The sequence below is a fragment of the Aethalodelphis obliquidens genome, unplaced genomic scaffold (assembly GCF_003676395.1).
Source record: "Aethalodelphis obliquidens isolate GAN/ISIS:26980383/991018 unplaced genomic scaffold, ASM367639v1 scaffold40, whole genome shotgun sequence".
NCBI classification, from domain to species: domain Eukaryota; kingdom Metazoa; phylum Chordata; class Mammalia; order Artiodactyla; family Delphinidae; genus Aethalodelphis; species Aethalodelphis obliquidens.
This window is the reverse complement of record NW_020837984.1, coordinates 890,211-911,327: the sequence shown is the minus strand read 5'-3', so window position 1 is coordinate 911,327 and position 21,117 is coordinate 890,211. Positions and strand designations below refer to the sequence as shown.

The 21,117-nt window shown below is 42.4% G+C and overlaps 1 protein-coding gene across 3 annotated transcripts in view; it reads right to left on the bottom strand.

Annotated features, from left to right (window-relative positions):
* The window catches only part of SPTBN1 (spectrin beta, non-erythrocytic 1), a 196,685-nt gene that overhangs the window by 138,263 nt on the left and 37,305 nt on the right, over window positions 1-21,117 (bottom strand). For all 3 annotated transcript variants that reach the window (XM_027131673.1, XM_027131675.1, XM_027131674.1), the window contains exon 2: window positions 4,067-4,261. In XM_027131673.1, the coding sequence (XP_026987474.1) occupies window positions 4,067-4,214 (148 nt within the window). In that variant the 5' untranslated portion in view covers window positions 4,215-4,261. The remainder of the gene's footprint in view (window positions 1-4,066; window positions 4,262-21,117) is intronic.

Below are 21,117 nucleotides of genomic sequence, written 5' to 3'. Positions count from 1 at the left end.
CATTATTTTGGGAGAAAAATTAATCAAAACTTTTGAATGTGATATTAGATGTTAAGATGTTTTTATGTTGTTTTTTTTCTTAATTACAAAACTGTTCATATTTATTTCAGGAAAAAGTTCAAATACAAATAAGAAATAAGTTACTCAGAAAGAAACATGGAATATTTTGGTATATAGCCTCCTAATTTTTTAAATTCACTATTTATGAGTGTTGATATAAAGATATTAATTTTAATTACTTTACCAATATTTTCAAGCTAAATGTTGCACTTTTAAAAAGACTACTTTTCCTACTTCCCCTAATTTGTGTTGATTCCACAAAATATAACCCTAAACCATAAACACCCATCACTTGTAAAAAGAAAATGTTTAGCTTTTACCTTTCTTTAAAAGATTAAAGGGTTTCTTTAATATGTAAGTTTCAGGTTTACAGCAATAGAATTCCTCATCTGTATACACTATGAAGTGATCACCAGCACAATTCTACTTACCATCCATTCACCATACAGTCGACCCCCCTTCACCTCTTTCACCCATACCCACCCCGCTTTCCCTGCGGTAACCACTAATATGATCTCTGTATCTGTGAGTTTGGTTTCGGTTTGTTTGTTCATTTGTTTTGTTTCTAGATGAAATGGCCTCAGACACCCAAGGAAGTAGACCAGATGACCATTGATACTCTACACCAGTCTCAAAATGGGATTCCCCGGGCTTCCCTGGTGGCGCAGTGGTTGGGAGTCCGCCTGCCGATGCAGGGGACGCGGGTTCGTGCCCCGGTCCGGGAAGATCCCACATGCCGCGGAGCGGCTGGGCCCGTGAGCCATGGCTGCTGAGCCTGCGCGTCCGGAGCCTGTGCTCCGCAACGGGAGAGGCCACAGCAGTGAGAGGCCCGCGTACCACAAAAAAAAAAAAAAAAAAAAAAATGGGATTCCCCAGACCAGCCACATCAGCATCACCTGGGAACCTGTCAGAAACGTAAATTATCAAGTACCATCTCAGACTTAACTGAATCAGAAACTCTGGCGGTGGGCCCACCATCTGTGCTGTGATTCTGAAGACCACTCAAATTCTAAAACCACAGTTCTAGGTGGTGCTGGTCTGATCTGTTACTCCCGCTATCAGCTTATAAGGCTTCTTAGAGAGCTCAGAGACTTTTCTGTCCCACAGAGCTGGGAAGTCAGATAATAAAGCAAGATAATTTCTTCCATGAACAGGTGGTTTTCCTGGTATCTTCTGGATTCACTAAAAGCAATTCTTTTTTTGTTTTTCTTTTCTTTCCCCCCCCCCCCACATTATTTATCCTGGAGGCAGCATGTTTTCTTTTCAGTAACTTCTCGTGGTTACTCACGGCTTCCTCAAGCCACAGGATGCATTTCTGAGCCTTCTGAAGATCTTTTTAACATGTCTGCATTACCCATCATCAATTCTCTACACCAGTGAGCTTTGAACCATTTTGCATTTTACTGAATAGCAAAAAAATAGTAGCATATACACTTTGGAGTCAGTCTGCCTTTAGTCACTTATCAGTGGTGTGACCTTGGGCAAGCTACGTAATCTCTTTGTGCCTCAGCTGCCTCATCTATACATTGTAGATAACAATCTCTCTCATAGTTGTTATGGGATTAACTGTTAATATATGCAATGCATTTAAAACAGTGCCTGACACACTGTAAGTATGCTTACTATTATTAGCATTTGTTCAAGGACCTGGATAACACAGAGGGAATGACATCTTAGGAAGTGTAGGGACAACTGATTAATCCTAAGGACAGCTGGGGATCTCCTCTGGAACTAGAGAAAAGAACAAAGCAAGGAACTGCTCTGCAGTTTGCGAGTAAAATTCTTAAAAGGGCGATACTACAGCTGACCCTTGAACAACACAGGGGTGAGGGACACCAATCCTCCACACAGTTCAAACCCCCGTTGTTTAAGGGTCAACTGTACCTGGTAGTCTGGAACCAGAAAGTAAATGACTCATGATCAAAGATAACTGGCCACTAATATCATACTGGTCTAACAGCTCCAATGAAACCTCAAGAAAATGAGGTAAGACATTAAAGTACAAATCGATCCACTAGCACGAGACAAGATCATGGTTTCCATAAGGTTCCATGTTAATGAATAAGCTAGAAACTAAAGCTCTAATTCTAGAGTGACTATCTGGTTAATCATTTATGCCCTCGAATCAGGCAAGCTCAAGAAAGACCTACAAATCACCACCACTCAACAAACAAATTATCCTAAGGCAGCTGAACAATTTTTCCATAGCATTTAGTTGCCTGCACCCTCAACATCCATTTCCCTCTTCCTCCTTCCTGTTGTATTCTAAAGTTTCTAGCCAAGCTGTCTGGGTGGGACTGACCCCTCGCCACTCCCAACCCCGCAATTCCCTGCACCCCAAGATGCATTCCGATTAGCTGATGTCAATCAGCATATCCTCTTCTGACTCCAGTGGAGAGAGGTTCTGAGAGAGGCACGTGACCCAAGCACAGTCAAGCCAGTGAGACTGATTCCACGGCCATAGTGGAAGTACAGTACTGGGCAAGCAGAGGTGCTCTTTTCTACTGGATGTCCTTACAAACAGATCTGGGACCCAGGGCAGCCATCCTGGGACTCCAGGGACCCAAGAGCCTACCTGAGAATGAAGTCCACACCAGCAAGGAAAGCCAAAAAGTGGAAAGAAACTGGATCCTGGTCATACCATCTAAGCCCAGGAGCAAATCTGGCTTAAATGCTAAATTTGTCTACTATTCTCTGTCATGTCTCTTTGTCATTTAAACCACTTTGGGCTAGGTTTCCTTTTGCTTACAATCAAGAGAACTCCAAATGACACATGCCTCATAAACAGATTACACTGTAAAGGTAATAAAAAAGTCAGCTATCTTCACAATTAACAGGAAACTCACTTGTTTAAGTCATGACTTTTGTTTACTTGTCATAATTAAAGATATTAGGAAAAAATACATAAACCCACTTTTCTCATTTGGAAATCATTTTATTTGGGGTCTCAAAGTACAGAGGCAAGATTTTGAATAAACTCCACATTGGCCCCTTGGTTTACACATATTCAATACTGCTGAGTTTTCATTGTGACTGAACCCCCTTCCTGATTTTCAGGGCAATTCCACCCCATCTAGGGCCCTGGTAAAAGTGTGCCCTAAGTATTCAACAGCAACAAGGGAGTGAGAAATCATGAAGTAAGGGATGTGTGCCTGTTAACTTTATCAATGGCAGACTTACCTGTTATAGCATTAAATGTGCCCTCACCAGATTAAGCTATTGCTTTTCAGATCCAAAACCTCTGCACGTGATACTAACTAACCTTGGTCACTCAAAGCAAGTACTGTAACAGGTCAAGTTAATTTATATATCACAGGCCCTAAGAAAACAGGTTAATTTGTATACAGTTGACCCTTGAACAACAAGCGTTTGAACTGTGCAGGTACACTTACACTTACATTGACACATTTATTTTCAATAAATATACAGATGTAGAGTAAATGTATTTTCCCTTCCTTATGATTTTCTTAATAACGTTTTCTTTTCTCCAGCTTACTTTACAGTAAGAATACAGTATATCATATATATAACTTACAAATTATGTGTTAATCGACTGTTTATGTTATGGATAAGGCTTCAGGTCAACAGTGGGCTATTAGTAGCTAAGTTCTGGGGGAGTCAAATACATGGATTTTCGACCGTGCAGCAGGTTGGTGCCCCTAACCCCCATGTTGTTCCGGGGTCAAACTGTATTTTTGTGTCTACGGTATAGTATACTTCAATATACTGAAATGTAAGATGTGTTAAAAATAAAAGATTTCTGACAAGCCTAGAGCATCTCTTTCTGAACGGCTATAAAAACCACCCTGGGCTCTGAATCATTTGGGCTGTGGGACTGACAGGCCCCCAGATAGGAAACTGGCCACCTTATGAAACAGTCGGCTTGCTCTGGTGGGACGTGTTCAAGTAGAGCTGAGCTGATCTTGAGAGGGGGACAGGGTGGATGATTTCAAAGGGACCTGTAAGGCATCCCAGGCCTCTGTGACGGGACATAAGGGCACCCTACCTGCCAGAGCCTTGATGCGGGACCGCTCAAAGAGCCGCGCGGAGCTGTTCTCGTTGTCCCAGTCGTCCACGTCCCAGCGGTTGTTGACATCGCTGTACTGCTGTTGGATCTCGATGTTGTCGTAGTCTGTGGCTACTGTGGTCGTCATCCTGGACCGCCTCAGCTGCTTCTCCACATCAGCTCCTTCTCAGAGGTCTGTGAGAAACAGAAGGGAAACCCTAGTCAGGAGTCTAAGCTGTCGATCCCCACAAAACCTACTGGGGAAAGGTGAGCAGAAGGTAACACAACTCCTACGTGCTGAGGGCAGGTCTCTGGAGTCAATCAAAGCTGGTTGGGAACTTCAGCACTGCCTCGTAACATGTGTGTGACCTTGGCCAAGGCACGTAACACCTCTGAGCCTCTGTTTCCGCAGACATGAAGGAGGGAAGATACTCTACAGGTTGTTGAGAAGACTGAATGAGATGACGGATACCCAACAAAGGGTGGGTTTCTTCCTCCTTTCTAAAGTTTAAACTTTGCAATTTTAAAGTTTTATTAGAGCTGGATGAATATCTACCTTGGATAGGTATTCTGAACGAACTAATCTGTGTCTATTGTGTGTCACCATAAACTATAATCTCTTAGCTTCTCCTAGGAATTCATATAATGTGATATAAGAGAACTAACAGATCATTTTATCTAAACATATCATTTACATATTAGAAAACTGATGCCTAAGATTAAATGACATAGTAAATATACAGCAGCAAGGACAGTACTAGTGTTTAACAGATACCAAAAAATGACTGAAATTATGTATATGACTGTGTTATTACAAATTCTACTACCCACCCCAATACCCACGTCTCAGGGACCCACGAGGGCCACAATGTTTTACAGGGATAAATGGGAAACAAGAACTTCAGCCTCAGCGTTTGGCCCACTGCCGTCTTTATCACAGTGCCCTCAGAGAATTAAGAGAGATACATTTAGCTTTAAATATATAGCTTCTCCCCTCAATACAGCTATTATTCATTCACGGAACCAAAATGTTCCGGGGACCTAGTACATGCTCAGCACTGTTCCAGATGCTGGGTTAACGGTAAACAAGATAAGGACCTGGCTCTAGTGAAGCTTACATCCTACTAGGAAGAGCTGGACCAAAAAAGCACATAAGAAAAGACAACATAGTTGAAAAGAAAATAAAATGAAACTGGAGTGATGTGACACAGAGTGAGTAACCAGTCATACTGTCTTATAAACTTCAAAGCTGCTAAGAGACTAGACTTAATCATCCTCACCACAAAAAAGAAATGATAATTATGTGAAATGATAGAGGTGTTAGCTAATGCTAGAGTGGTAATCATACTGCAATATATAAACATATCAAATCAACATACCTTACACCTTAAAACTTACAAGGTATTATGTGTCTGTTATATCTTAATTTAAAAGTAAAAGAGAGAGGGCTTCCCTGGTGGCGCAGTTGGTGAGAGTCCGCCTGCCGATGCAGGGGACACGGGTTCGTGCCCCGGTCCGGGAAGATCCCACATGCCGCGGAGCGGCTGGGCCCGTGAGCCATGACCGCTGAGCCTGCGCGTCCGGAGCCTGTGCTCCGCAATGGGAGAGGCCACAACAGTGAGAGGCCCACGTACCGCAAAAAAAAAAAAAAAAAAAAGTAAAAGAGAGAAAAGAAATGAATGGCTCTTTTAGAGCTGGTGGTCAGGGAAGGTCTGAGTCGGTATTTAAACTGAGCTCTCAATGGTCTTGTCACACCCAGATCAAGAGGAATGACATTCCAGGCAAAGGAGTAAAGGCCCTAAGGTGAGAACAGCAGGGCTTGTTGGAGGAATGAAGAGCTCAGTGTGGCCCAAGTCTGGTAGGCAGGGAGAGATACAAGGAGATGAGGTTGGGAAGGTAGGTGGAGCCAGTCCACAAAGGGCTGTTTGTGAGGGAAGCCAGGGCAGGATTTTAACCTAATAACTGACATCACTGGATGTATGTTTTTAAAAGATCAATCCTGGTGCTGTGTGAAAAACAGATTCTAGGAGGCAAGGATATGTGCTTAATTCCTACGGGTGCGGTTAACTTCCTGCACATTTTATATACAAGCCTATCTAAGTAAATTAAAAAGAGAGGGAGGAAGAAAGATGCACCCCCCCCACTTAGTTGTAGGAAGATATCCCAAGGGAAAAGATGTTTGTCATCTGCCCCTCCCATCCCTTCCCCCAGGCCCCATCTTAAGACTCAAAAATTAATTATAAGATTTTGTACCTGGATGCTCGTTTCATGGAAACCTCATTCAGCGTGCCCCAAGAACGCATGCACAGACCAGAGTTAGCAAGCCTAATCACTGGAGCTCATGCACTAATCAAACCAGACACCACCCGGCAACCACAAATGGACCACTCGAGCTCACATTTTTCCCCACACATGGCACCAAACAAAGAAAATAAACAAAGCCACATACGCAGAAAAGAAACATTCCTCTTATTGTGCTTCAAAAGGCAACTTTTTCTCAAGTTCTAGCACAGAACCATACAAGGCACACGCAACCAGGGGTCCGTGGACAATAAATTAAGCTGAAACAAATGAACTGCACCTCAAGTAGTGTAGTAATTGGGGGCAAAAGCACAGACCTGCCCCCTCTTTTGTCATTAGCTGTTTTCTCACAAGATATCCAAGAATATCCCCAACACATCCTCCGTGTCCCCCTCACAACTGAATCACCATCTGTAACTCAGAGTCACCCACCTCTGCTCAAACAGAAACATCTCGGATGGGAGTAAAATCCTGGATTCCCATCAGGCAGACATTATCAAGGTCAAAAATATAAATCTATCAAAAAATATATAAATTTATCAGTAGATCAATTTTAACACCTCCATTAGCAACGTACTGAAAAGATTTCATAAAAACACGAAAAAGTTCAGACACCTAAGCCAGTAAATATATTCTACAGAAGGATCTTACAGTTGGCTTTTAGCATTCAGAGTCATAACCCCTCCAAAAAAAAGAAAATCAATATTGTTATGTACCATTTGACCTTGGAGATGGTTAAGTTTTATGACTCTATTAAAACCAAAGACTTCTACGAAATTCAGCCTTGGAGGATGCCATCTCTAGGGGGAAAAAACGTGAGAGTGCTATTAACTCCAAAATGTTTAACCCAACCCAAGGTGAAATCGAAACACCACATACCTCTCTCCAGATTCGTCCTGGCTATTTGGTGCCACCTGCTGACCAATGAGAACAAGCCACACCGAGGCCTCCAGCGCAGCAACCAACCTGTGCTCCAGCTCCGTCACCCGACTCCAGAGTCAGCCCAACTACATCCCATGAATCTCTCCCTACCACTGACTTATCCAAAAATTTCTCGACAAGCAGACATTGAGTCCTTGATTTAAGTTTAAAATAAGTCATTCAGAGAATGTCAGCACATGTTTCCTAAGTATTCTTCTTTAATAACGCCATCGTTCCTCAAAACAAAGGGGTGACTGGGGAGCAAAAGTTCCTACGAGTCTGTATACAAAAGAAATACCGACTACAAGTTACTCTTTTTATTCGACTGTTTCACTCGAGCGTCTAAGAACTTGGATATCAGGGGCATTTTTGTCTTCAACGTTCTCTGTCCTAAGGCAATATCCTCACCAAACAGTAGAGTTTGCATAATGATAGAATATATATATTTTTTTAATTTTCAGGGATATGTCAAAGCAAAAAAATCCCACATCCCCACCAGGGCCATAGTGGAACGGTGCTTCCAGATATTCAGCGGCAACAACGCAGGAACCTGAAGGTGAAGGAACGGTCGGAGTCAAGGCAAGAGCATGGACGAGAGCGTGGCCATGGCACAGGGATCCCAGAAAGCCCAGCAAGCTACTACCATCATTATCCCCTAACCCACCTCAACAAAGGATGGTGCCAGCTGCGGGGGCAGCTTACATCGCACCTAAAGGTGTCCCCAGGCGGTTATCTATAAAGGGCTAGATTTTCCCAAGGTGCTAGCTATCAGCCATGTGTCCCAAGGGCCAGTGAAGCAATCTGTACTTCGATGGCTGTGGGAAGATTAGGAGGAGACAAGAGAGGAGGGCTGGCCATCTTGGAACTGGGCCTGGTGGTGGGGCTGCCATTAGGAAAGCTTGAGAGAACTACGTAAGGGTGGTGGGAGGTAAGACAATCTCCGCTCCAGAAAAGGGCTCTCACTGTCCCAGCTGGCTCGGTGCGGCCCGAATTCTGACTTGATCACCAGGGCAGGAACCCATTAAATAATCCTTGAGTGAATACAAATCACTAATATCCCAGATGTGATATGAATAATACTCATGTCTTCTGTGGCCAGACATTGGGAAGATGATTAAAACTGCTTCCCTGCTCTTCTCTATCCTAACTCTGTGTGTGTGTGTGTGTGCGCGCACACGCGTGTATAAAAATAAGGAGTACGTAAAAAAGCCAAGCCCCCTCCACAAATTACTCTTCTCTAATCCTCTGCCCTCTCTAATTCCTATGAACTGTAATTCTCCAAAAATAACAAAGACATTCCAAAAGCTTTATCATTTTCTGCTTCATTAAGAAGACAATTTTATTTATTCAAACTGACAGACAAAGACAGAAATAGATGAGGAAGCTATTATCATAGACCCAAAGAGGCAAAGAGGTTCCTCCAGCTCTGGCACATGCTACCACAAGGTCATAACCATCGGGAAAAAAACTGGAGCTTCACCGCTCCCAGCTTTAGGAGTTATTATTGACAGTTCTCTTCATTGACTAAAATTCTGAAAGTCAACACCTGGCCAAGTCCAGAGGGAAAACACTTGATCTGTTTATTTTCCAAGGTACCGTATCTGTTTTCCCTGTCACATGGCTATTAGATCAACACACAGGGTTTTGTTCTTTATAGTTTATCTCCAGGCTTCCTTCCACTGCCCTCTTCCGTCTGCCTGGATGATGTTACCCACTACCCTATGCTGACAACCACTCCCTGGACAGCTAAGGGCAGCGTCTCCTAAGGATCAACAAGTCCGTGTCTACAACTAAACTCCTAATTCCTCCCTCCAAACCTTGTTTTCCCTCTGTCACTCCCTCACTGAACAGCACCCTCATTTCTCCCACTGACCTCAGCTAGAAACCTTGCAGTCATCCTTCATTTCTCTCTCTCCTCCCATATTCAGGCCCCAAGGTTGCCTGCACCTCCTGAAAATCTCATAAATCAGCTCAAGCAATACTTTCTTATTCCAGTGCCTCACCTCTCATTTTAATCCGCAACCCTACATTGCCACCAGAGGGACCTTTCTAAAATGTAATTCTAATCACTTTATTCCCATGACTAAAATTCACCAATGCCCACGCCTTCAGAATAATAAATCCCCATTGCCTTCAGAATAATGCCCAGAACCCTTTGAAGAGAAATGAGCGCCTTCATGAGGGGCCTGCCCAGCTCTCCAGCCTGGTTTCAATATTCTTGTCTTTAACTCTTGTAGCTCCTGAAGGAAAAGTCATGTTCCGGTCTCACCTCCAAAACTACTACCTAGAACAGCTCTCTCCTATTCCAACAAATCCTAGCTGATGTATCACCTCATGCAAGAAGCCACCCCTGATCCCTCCACCACCACCACTACCACCACCTAGTCTGAGTTAGATGACCCACATATGTCCTCCCTCCTTATATACCTCTGCCCTATCACTTATCATCGTAAGGCTGTTTCATAATTACAAAACTTCTATTTACTAATCATCAGTAGGACACAGGCTCTTAAGGTCATGTCCCCATCATACTGTGTTTATATTTCTCAACTCGTAGCAAGGTGCCTGGAAACATTAAGTGCTTGTTAATTATTTATGGACTGGTTGAGAGGGTGGGAGACTGGATGGAGGATGGGAAGGTGAGGCCACAGGAGCAATGACAATTCAAGCTGCCACGGGGGTACCGTCGCCATCAGTCATAAGGCCCAGAACACACACCCTTTTAAGTTCCACAGATCTGCTGGGCTCTCTGCCTTCCATTTCAAGGCAGTCACATTTTTAGACTAGGCTGCTAATGAACACGAACTTATATTTAATAAGGTACTTCTCTACGTACTTATTAAAATGTATGTTTTCCTTTTTAATTTAGTTTTTACCCATGAAAATAATTTATTTTTTGTCCAAACTAGAGAACAAAGCAACAAAGAGAAAATAAATGGAATTTTCACTGGCGCTACACACGTGCAGAAACACACACTTCGTTAATACCCAATATTAATTAAAGGCTCAAATAAATTAAAGGAAAAGGTGACAACATTTGCCAACCCTCCTTAAGGAGGAAAAACATATGCCAACAATTACTTCGACAGAATTCACAAACCCAAATGTTCTGCAGACGCTTAAAAACCCTCCCACTTCACTGATGAAAAAAAAAAACTTGAAAAAGCATACACTGGACTGCTGGTGTGCCACCTTAAAAAAGAAGAAAAAACAACAAAAAAGATCCTGCTCAGGGACTCTGGAGAGACCAAACTATGTCTGAGAGTTTCCAGGAAGGGACCTCTGAGAGTTCTGCCTCAATCCTCTCAACTCTTCAGTAGCCAGAAAGCAAGAGAGTCACACCCCGCTTACAGTTTGCCACCGAGGCAACCTGCAGCACGTGTAAATGGCCAATAAAGAGGAGTCTCTGCAAGAAACCACATCTAGAACCACTGTGATGAATAAATCTGGCTAACCGACCGTTACTCAGGTTCACGGACCCAGTTCCATAAAAAGGCTCAAGTCGGGGCTTCCCTGGTGGCGCAGTGGTTGAGAGTCCGCCTGCCGATGCAGGAGACACGGGTTCGGGCCCCGGTCGGGGAAGATCCCACATGCCGCAGAGCGGCTGGGCCCGTGAGCCATGGCCGCTGAGCCTGCTCGTCCGGAGCCTGTGCTCCGCAACAGGAGAGGCCACAACAGTGAGAGGCCCACATATCGCAACTCAAGAGTCTAACCTAAACACTCAAAGTTCTCTGCTCACAAACACCAGGACACACAGAAAAAGTTCTAGCGTGAGAGCTGACAACGTAAGAAAAACACACACGCATACAAAGTCCTTTAGAAAAGTTTCCTTTAGAAAAGTTTATCATTCACTTTTACAATTATCTAGTTTACTTGGAGCTTTACAGGAACACATCTACCGTACAAAGAGCATTATATGGCTGCATAAACCAGCCAAAATTCATAGACTCAGACCATTTTGCCAGGGAACGGTACTCAGAGACTTGTTTAAAATGAAACCTCGTTAATAAAGGCGGTCTTCAAATACTGTATATTCATACTAACTTTTGTCTGTTTTATTTATCAGTGACAGAGTATGTTAAAATCTACCACTATGACTGTGGTTTTAACAGATTTCCCTTGTAACGCCCTGGATACATGCAAAATCATAATTATTTTGTCTTTTTGGTGGGTTGTTAACATGAACTATTCTATTTCCTCCATATTCATATATTAATTCTATTTTTATTGATAGCAATATTTGCCTGTCCCTCCCCACCCCCTTTCTGTTCTTTAAACCTTCTAGAGTCATTCTGTCTTAGGTATGTCTCTTATTTTTTAATTCAATCCAAGAGTCTGTCATTTAGTGGGCAAATATAACCCACGTACATTTATTAGGATTACTGCTATATTTGAAGTTTCAACCAACTTACCTTGCTTTCTATCTTAACAAAATGTGGAAACTGGGGCGTGAAGATTTAAACAACTGGATCAAGTCATACAGCTATGAACCCAACACCTATAATAACTTTATCACCACTGAACCCAGAGCCGTAATAACTTGTCTAATCTTTAAAATGCAGACAGTTGATGAGTCTAACAACCAAAGAAAACTCTAGTACTATTAAAAATAACTTCATTTTTTTGCTGGCTTACTTTATGCCAAGCATGGTGCTTTACTCGCTTTTTCAGTCTTCCCCAGCAACCTTTTGAGGTAGATACTATTATTGCCTACAGTGAATAAACTAAGGCTTTGCCCATGGTGGCACAGCAAGGAAATGAGGAAGCCAGGAGGGTTTGAAACAAGTGTGTATGACTCCATGAATGAATAAAGAGCTTGTGCTTTGAGGAACAACCCTTTAACAGCAGTCCATATCAGAAAATTGTCTAATGGACTCAAGGTTCTTAAACAAATAATAGATTAGCCTCCTTCAAAGCCTAATTACTAGGTAGGGCACAACCCACCCAGCCAGGTATCCTAGCCCATGTATTCTCAACGGGGGCAATACTGGTCCCAAAGGATGAAAATTCATTTGGGCGTTGGGGCAAAAAAACTTTCTTTTATGTAAGCACAGATACAGTATATCTGTAGTATTAAAATTTCATGGGTATTAAAATTTCAAACTGTCTAAAAGACTTCTGGTGGAGGAAGAGAACAGTGGAAAACGGGTTAAGAAACATTGACCAAGCTAAAGGAAAGATGTGTACCACCTTTAGGTAAATTAAGACTTGAAGGCAGGCCTTAGAAGACAGAAACATGAAGAGCACATTTCCCTGTACTAAAGAACTGGAATTTCATACACCATGGGTCCCATTTATCATGCCTCTGATATAAAAACTCACATTAGGCTACTCCTCCCTAGCACTAACGTATGTACTTCAGGGAAGCAGTGATGATTTAGCCATCTTCTGCCTACAACACTCAAAGACTAAAGCACTCATTACAAGCCTGCTGCTACCGACTGAATGTTTGTGTCTCCCTCCCCCATAAAATTCACATGTTAATTCCTAACGCCCAATGTGCCAGCACTTGGAGTTGGCACTTTCGGGAGGTGATTAGATCATGACAGCAGAGCCCTCATGAATGGAATTATAAGAGAAACCCCAGAGTGTAACCTCACCCCTTCCATCATGTGAGGACACAGCAGGATGACGGCAGTCTATGAACCAGGCCCTCACCAGACACCAAATCTGCCAGCACCTTGTTCGTGGACTTTCCAGCCTCTAGAACTATGAGAAATAAATGTTGTTTATATGCCACCCAGTCTATGATGTTTTGTAACAGCAGTTCACACAGACTAAGACACCTTCATTCCCAATATTCGGAAGTAACCTCTTTCCTACCCAGATCAAAGATGCCACTGGAAGGCCAGTTCTAATTTTATGAATAAAGTTGTAGGGACAAATTTTATTTTTTTTAACATAGGCAGGTTAAACCAGGTTCTACTACTTGCAGTAGCAAAATTACCCTAACTATAAAGAAAATTACTTATTTTAAAAGATTCACTATCAGAAAATACACTGACTATGATTCGTTTTATTTTAAAACAATCTGTTTAAAAGATTACATCAGGGTGGCTTAAGAACTTACCATTATACAGTATGACCAAGAATACATTTCTTCTACAAGGAAAAGTAGAATGTAGGGGGAATAACAAGGCATCTCCCTGACCCTCTACTTTACAGAGTGAACTGCACAATGAACAGTAAAATTATAAACAGATTTATTATTTGAGTGCCTTAAACAAAAGAAAAATTCTTAATACATGGCATAGACATTTATCCTTATGTACTATTTGTACTTGAAAATTTTAAACAAAGTACTTTATTTATTTTCTGTGCCTACATATGATACTATCTAGATTCTAAATATAAATTTGTAAGCCCTAGAATTTTTTAACACTAGCTTTATTTCGAAAATAGATCAAGAAAGTAAGGTCAGCTTTTCCAGTACTTATCTATAAGCCTCAAAATCACCTAATTTGAACCAAACAAAAACGTTTAAAAATAATTCCTATTAAAATACAAGGCTTCATCATATACTTGGCAGTTAAAGGCTATCCTTGCTTTTGTTCTATTAACAGAGAAAAGCAATTAAAAGTGAAATCATTAACTCAATGCAGACCTAACACCATGGTCTTATGGCCAGCGTGGGGTTTCTGAGCTGCTATAAATCACCACTTTGGTCTTCCCTTTACTTCCAGAATAGTTTTAAATTACATTAGGGTGTAGGTCTAATGTTACTGCTGCCAAAACGCCAGTCCTGACTTTCAGTGCGTTTGGCACTTCATGGCCTTACTCTTTGGGAAATTTTATAAGGCCTGAGTGCCTGAACAACAGAGGAGCAATAACATGCTATCTGGAAGCAGACTTTTACTCCTAGAACAGCCCAGTGCCTAAATTCTCTGCAAATCTTACCAAGCGAAAATGCGTATCACAATTCCCTGGAATAATGATCACATGACAGAAATATGTAAAACCACAATGAAAAGCAACACTACAGGAAACGATGAACGAGGCACACACGCTAAGCTCCATGAGGGCCAGGATCCTCTCTGTCCCGCTCATCTTTATGTCCCCAGCACCAGCACTTAAGCCACCGCAGAGGCTCAGAAACAATCGTGAAAGAAAATGGCAGGTGGCAGGGGCAGTGTCACCAACAGAGCATTCTAATGCTGAAGCACAATGCTTCTTTCTGCGTAAATAATAATGTGTCCTGGATCAGGATAAATTGTAATTGTTATGTAAGGGGCAACAGTCTCCTCACCCAGATTCATTTAGTGAAGGATAAATTGTTATAAGAAATTTATTTTCAACCAACAAAATATGAAGGGTCATATTTGGATAGGAATGGAATAATCACAAATTTCACAATCTCATTTGGGATAAACAAACATACTTATTTTAATATGTCATATTTTGAGAATCATTCTCCTTTGGAAAATGACTTAAATCCTAGGCTTGTCTAATAATAGCCAAATTTCCAAAGGTCTAAATATTATTAGTTAAATTGTCTCAAAGAGCAGTTCAAACAACCCTCACTGCTTGGACTTACACGTCAGCAGCAAGCCTTCCCCCTCTGCATGGTTGGCAAATGATTCCCAAACTATTTAGAAATCTGTAACCTTTCAAATAAACCAAATGAGTGAAGGTTGGCCTATGATACTTGAAAAGGAGAAGTGACATCAATCCCAGAAAAAACATTCAAATAATTACCATTTTAACATGATCAAACATGATCAAATTACTAAAATTTGTTTAAACTTATCAATTTGAAAAAAAAAAAGTTTTTTTTTTTTTAAAAAAACACTGTTAACAACATATACAAGCCGAAATCCATTAGAATTCCACACATTACTTTTTAAAAACTTGACTACATAGGTGTTCGGTATGAAGCTTGGTAACAAAGGTCAGTTAAGGCAAATGTGGAGATTCACTTTGGCTCTCAATAATATTTAAACACTGCCATGCGAGAAAAATGAGCCACAGTGGTTAAAATACTGCCTATGTTTAGAATCACAGAGGAGCTCTCTGATACAGAACCATGAGCATACATTCACCATAGGTGACCAGACACAAGCACACACATCCACCACAGGGCCAGGCCATAATCCAACCCTGCCCAGCAGCCCAGCACTCCAAGCTTGGAAGAAAGGCAAAGGCTCAAGCACGGCCTTTCCAAAGCTACAGGGGCAGGGGCCTGCAATTCAAATTTGCTGGGCTCCCCCTCTACTGCTCAAATTACTTCAAAATGAAAATGAGGTCTTAGCTGGCAAAGTCCTCAATCAGGTTCAAGAGCAAAGGAACAACAACGATATACTGTGCAGCACAGGGAATTACAGCCAGTATCTTGTAATAACCTAAAATGGGAGTATAATCTGCAAAAATACTGAATCACTATGCTACACACTTGAAACTAACATAATATTGTAAATTAACTATACTTGAATAAAAATAAATAATTTTTTAAATTAAAAAGAGAGAGAGAGAGAGAGAGAGAGAGAGAGAGAGCACGCGAGAGCAAAAGAAACCAGCAACCTTCCTTGTCTCCGCAACAGGGGGATACAGGCTTTAAAGAACAAGAACCAGAACACCCAGACTGCTCTGACTTTCCTTCTTTAAAAGCTCCCTCATGATGGGATTTTGGAAACTGTATTTTTGAAGTCCTTGCCTGACCAAAATCAACCCTGCGTTTTCATCTCCTTGAAATATGTTATTAATAAACTAGTTTTCTACTTCCCAAAATATCTACAACGTAACACGTACTTTGTTTTTCCTTCCTCCAAACACTTTCAAAGAAGTTAGCTGTTTCTTTTGTCAGACTCAGCAAGAGTGAAGAATGAACAGGACAGTGGGGCAATTTAGAGAACTGGAGGGAATCAAATTATGTTAGCATCCCATGATTCTGTAGAGAGAGAAAATCAAGGGGTGGGCACCCCAGCAGCGGCTGGATTTTTAGTGGTGTCTGAGTGAACCCTAAAGCTCTCTTTCGTGCCATTAAATGCCAATTCCAACCCAAAAAGTATCAATTAGGAAGGCTTTCTATTCTCATTAGCAGTGGAGCTGCTCTCTCTCAATAATTTGTGAGTTTTAAAGATAGGGACAACAGATAAACAAGAAACAGGTCAGCCTAAACATTACTTTCTCCAGGAAGGCTCTTCTGAAGCTCCCAGCCCAGGGCCTCCTGCTATACGCTCTTGTTGCAATCTTTTCTCGTGGCATGTACCGAGAGTGTTTAAAAAATTACCTGTGTAATTGTTAACTGACTATCTCACTTTATATACCATACTCTCCATGAATTATTAGGTATTTCTTTTTCAGCAATATACCCCTAGGTATAATGCCTAGCACATGGCAGGCAATAGGTAAACATTTAATGAATAAACTTTATACTCAACAATTTTAATCTTCCAAGGGTATGATAGGCACTTTCCCTACCAAAGCAGCTGTATCAAGAAGAAAAATTTTCCAGTTTATCCAATGGTAAGTTTGTTCAAATTAAAGCTAGAAACAGTCAAAATCAAACAAACAAAACTGAAATAAACTCCTAAATGATAATGGATTATCTATATCTTAATTCTTCTACTCTACTTACCACCTCAGAATTTTTGATTTCCCATAGTCACCAAAGTAAAAACTTCAAATGGCAACCTCAAATTTCTATCTAAATTACAGAGGCTGATTTCCCAAATCAACTCTTTACTGCTGGCTGAACAGCCATACTCAAAGGGTGCTGACTTGAAGATTAAAGAGTGGTGGGACAAATTCATAACCCAGGGCCCAAGCTAGTCAACACCTTCCTTACGATCTCAGAAAGCACACTGAGTACCCACGGAGGGCCCTGGACCAAGAAGAGACTAAGAATACATCAAGTCCTACATTTAGAATTTTCAAGTACCCAAGGTTAGAAGTCGTGAAAACTGACAGCAGTGCAAAGAAAACGTGGTCAGCTCAACACAAAGCACCAGCAAAAGGCAGTGCAATTGTTAGACATGAAGTAACCACCCATGGTACTGAGCAACTCGAGTGTGTCCAGAAGGGGGCAGCCAGGCTGTAAGACACCTGGGAGTCCCGGCCAGGACTTAGGACCCTCTGGGGAAAAAAGTCTTGAAGAGACACCAGACAACTATCTTTAAGTAGCTTTAGGAGCCCTCATGTCGGCACTGGCACAGACTCCTTGGCAGGCAGTGAGTAACAAATTCGTAGTAACTCAGGGTTAGAAGGAGCTTTCTGAACAACTAGAGCTGTCCAAAAATGCAGAGGGCTGACCCGAGAGCAAGCGAGTTCACCAGCACCACCAGAGGCTCACTCTGGGTGGGAAAGTATCATTTGACAGGGCAGCCACAGTAGGACAGAGCACTGGGTGCGAAGCTGGGCTTCAGGAATTCCAAGATCCCTTCCAACGAACAGGCCTCTGTGATTTGGTTAACCAGAAAATGTTCACCGTTCTTTTGATCAGCACACTGTAGTAATACTACAGTACTCACAACTTGGTTCCCAAGGTATACACCACACTCTCTTCCACGGGGCTGATGATACTCCAAAAGAAGGGGTTTTTTTCTATTTTTAACTGAATATCTATTACTTTAATTACAACCATTCTTTGTTGGGGTGTTTTCGTATTAAGAGAACATTTGCATTCTCTTTAAAACAAAAGTACTCTTCTGCAAACATTTATAAACATTTACATTGGGTTTCACAACCCCACTGAAAAAAATGGGCAAAGAGTTTTGAAAACAGCTTTTACATTTTGATGAAAACATTAATTTTAAGTGTACCACTGGAAGTATTTATTATCAAAACAATTATTCTATTAGGTAAGTTTATACTTTTTAATATCATAAGGTAGCAAATAAAACATCTGTTTATTAAAAAACTTTTCATTGGAAAACACTGACTATGCTGATGTGACATATTTTTGAGGGCATATTACTGAGCCTGGGGTTTTGTCCTTCACAAAAAGTAGAGACATTCCTGCTATCTAAATAGATGTGAAACTGTAAAAAGTTTTTTATCTAAGAAAGTCATAGAATATCAGAATATAAAACAGTTTGTGCTTCACAAGTCTTCTGTACCTCTCTTTGCTTCTTCAGTTTGGGGAGAAGGGGACTGCGTTTCAAGTTTCCCTAAGAAATTTCTCTGTGGGGCTTCCCTGGTGGCGCAGTGGTTGAGAGTCCGCCTGCCGATGCAGGGGACACGGGTTCGTGCCCCGGTCCGGGAAGATCCCACATGCCGCGGAGAGGCCCGCGTACCACAAAAAAAAAAAAGAAAGAAAGAAAAGAAAAGAAATTTCTCTGTGATTCTCCTGATCAGATTTTTGCTCTAACAGAGGGGACTGGACCACATCAGTCCCACCTAGTGCACTTAAAGGTCAATGCTCACATATCCAGCATCAGTCATTTTACAGTTTAGTCCTGGCATAACTACGGGGTTACTCAGAAGATGAGTTGGTGACAAACCAAATCAAATAAACACGGTACCACACCGGCTGCAGAATTTGTTTTATTATGGCTATTTTAAATGCAGTTCCCAGAAGTGTCCTTATCTCGCTCACTTTCTATAGGCAGATCATGGTATCACCAAAACACGTCTGCAAAAAGTGAACTGATACATTTGGAAGCATCAAGAAAATACAGGAAAGCCATTCTTTGTAACCACACTCAGCGATGGGATGATGAAGAGTCAGGCATTTAGCAGTTTCTCAGCCAGAAGTTCGTTGGTGTTGCCTTATGGCAATGGGCCTATGCTTTCTGTATTGATGCGCTGCTAAAAAGAACTGATTGATCCGTTCAAAGACTAGAAAGAGAAGGCCTGTTTGTAAGACCAGTGATGAGAGCATGGATCAAAACGGTGACCTATAAGGATGGTCATTTTCATGCTTATGGAGACACTTCTTGCCTTGGATCCTTTTAAATCCCTCAGATTCTCCAAGGGAGGGAGGAGGGAGCCAGGGTCAAAGAGATTTCTCTAAAATGCATCTTGCCCCACAATGGCCTGTAGAAGGATGACAGGAAGGGTTTTGCTCTGACTGCAAAAGCCCTAAGCAGGTGAGCAAAGAAACCCCTCACACTGTGCCTAGTGTTCCGAGCAGAGGAAGGCAGCCGTTGGCTTACACCGTGTGCTGAAAAGCCTGGCCAAGTTCCTGCGAGATCATTCTCATATCTCCAGATGGAAAGAAATCGAGTAAACTACATCAGAATGGAGACTCCAGTCTTGGGGGCAGGTTGAGACTGTATGACCAGGGTCCCAAAATGTCTTTTTTTCCTTTTTTCTTTTTCTTTTTTTTTTTAATTAATAGGCTCAGTAGAGTAAGCTCCACACAGGAAAAGGATTTTTTTTTTTTTAAACTTAGGGATCGCTACTAGAAGACTAAGAACGTACCCAGTTGTTAAAACCCCTCTTAGTGTAAAATCCAGAATGACTGCCGTGCTGGGAAGGACTCCAGCTACAGGAGGATCAGCTCTTTCCTTGTGACCACAGAGGGAACCGCAGGGGTGTCAAGCGCGCTCCTCTGAGGTGAGGTGGCTGCTGTGTTACCCCAGGAGTCTGTGCAGGGCTCCCGGCTGGCTCTGAATGAGGGACAGCCCCTCCTCATCCCCACTGCTCACGACTCACACACTCTCCGGCAACCTCCCTCTAGAAGTTCCAGAAAGTTCCTGCTAACCAGTCCAACAGGCTTTCCAAGTGAGGGATGAGGAGCCCCCTCCCCCTTGCTTTCAGTGTACATTCCAAACAGAAGAAGGAGGAAAAAAAGGCCAGCAAAGCCAGCGCTTGCCCTTGGTTTCTCATTGAGATAAATTTTTCATTAACACATCTCTGACGGACTTCAGGCTAAACCCGTTAATCCTTACATCCAGAACCGTGGGCAGGAAAAGGCAGCAGGGAGCTGTCACCCATGCATACACATGCAGGCCTCAAGACGCATTCTCTGAAGTGAATATTTATCTGACTTCCTCTACACGGCAGGCAGTCTCTTCCATCTCTGCTGTGCCTCTGTTGCCAGAAATAGCGATGTCAGGAGCAGCCTTCTCTGATGTAAACCAGCTCCTCCCAGAGCAGCGGGTAAGCAGGTAAAGCCAGACCACTCTGTCACCCTGACCATCCCGCAGGGCTCAGTTCATGCCCTCTGCCCACCGCGGCCTACATTCCTCAGGTCCTTGTTACCGGCTCCTGACAAGAGTAACAAACCTTCGCCATCAGCTTCCAGATGAGAGCAGGGGTGAGGCCTTCGGGGCCAGAAAGCAGAAAATACCAGCTTCCCCATCACAGCCACAGTCTCCCTCTTGGGGGTGGCGATGGAGGGTCATTTCAGAGACCAGTGAGTGTTTTAGATAAAGGATGAGCGAATTCTCTGATTGACATCCTGAGAAGAAAAACGCGAACATTTTTCTTTTCTTCGTTTCTCCGAGTTTCACATTTGGAAACGGATGCTGTCATATTACAAGAATAAACGGCAGGTCTGGAAATGAACCAAAGCCCTTTAATCCAGTCTTGCTTTACAATGCAAATGTTTTTCTACCAAATGCTCCAAAATATGCTAATCATCACCTGCAGCACAAATTTTCAGGGAGCTATAAACACTTACCAAAATTTCTTCCAACTTTTCTCAAGGAAAGTGTCTGTGCACATAAATTGCTCCACGTCCTGGCTTCCTCTCCTCTCACAACTCCCCAGTCCCCCTGCTTTGTGATCTCCTCTCCTAAGGCTTCTTCCCCCACGTGGGGTGCGCCACAGGTGCCCAGTGCGAGGAGAGGGGGTGAGCTGGGTTATCACCCTCAGTCCCACTGTCCAGTGTGCAGCGAGCTGCAGCACCCACCTGCCCAAGCAGGAAGCAGCGGAAGTACAGGTAA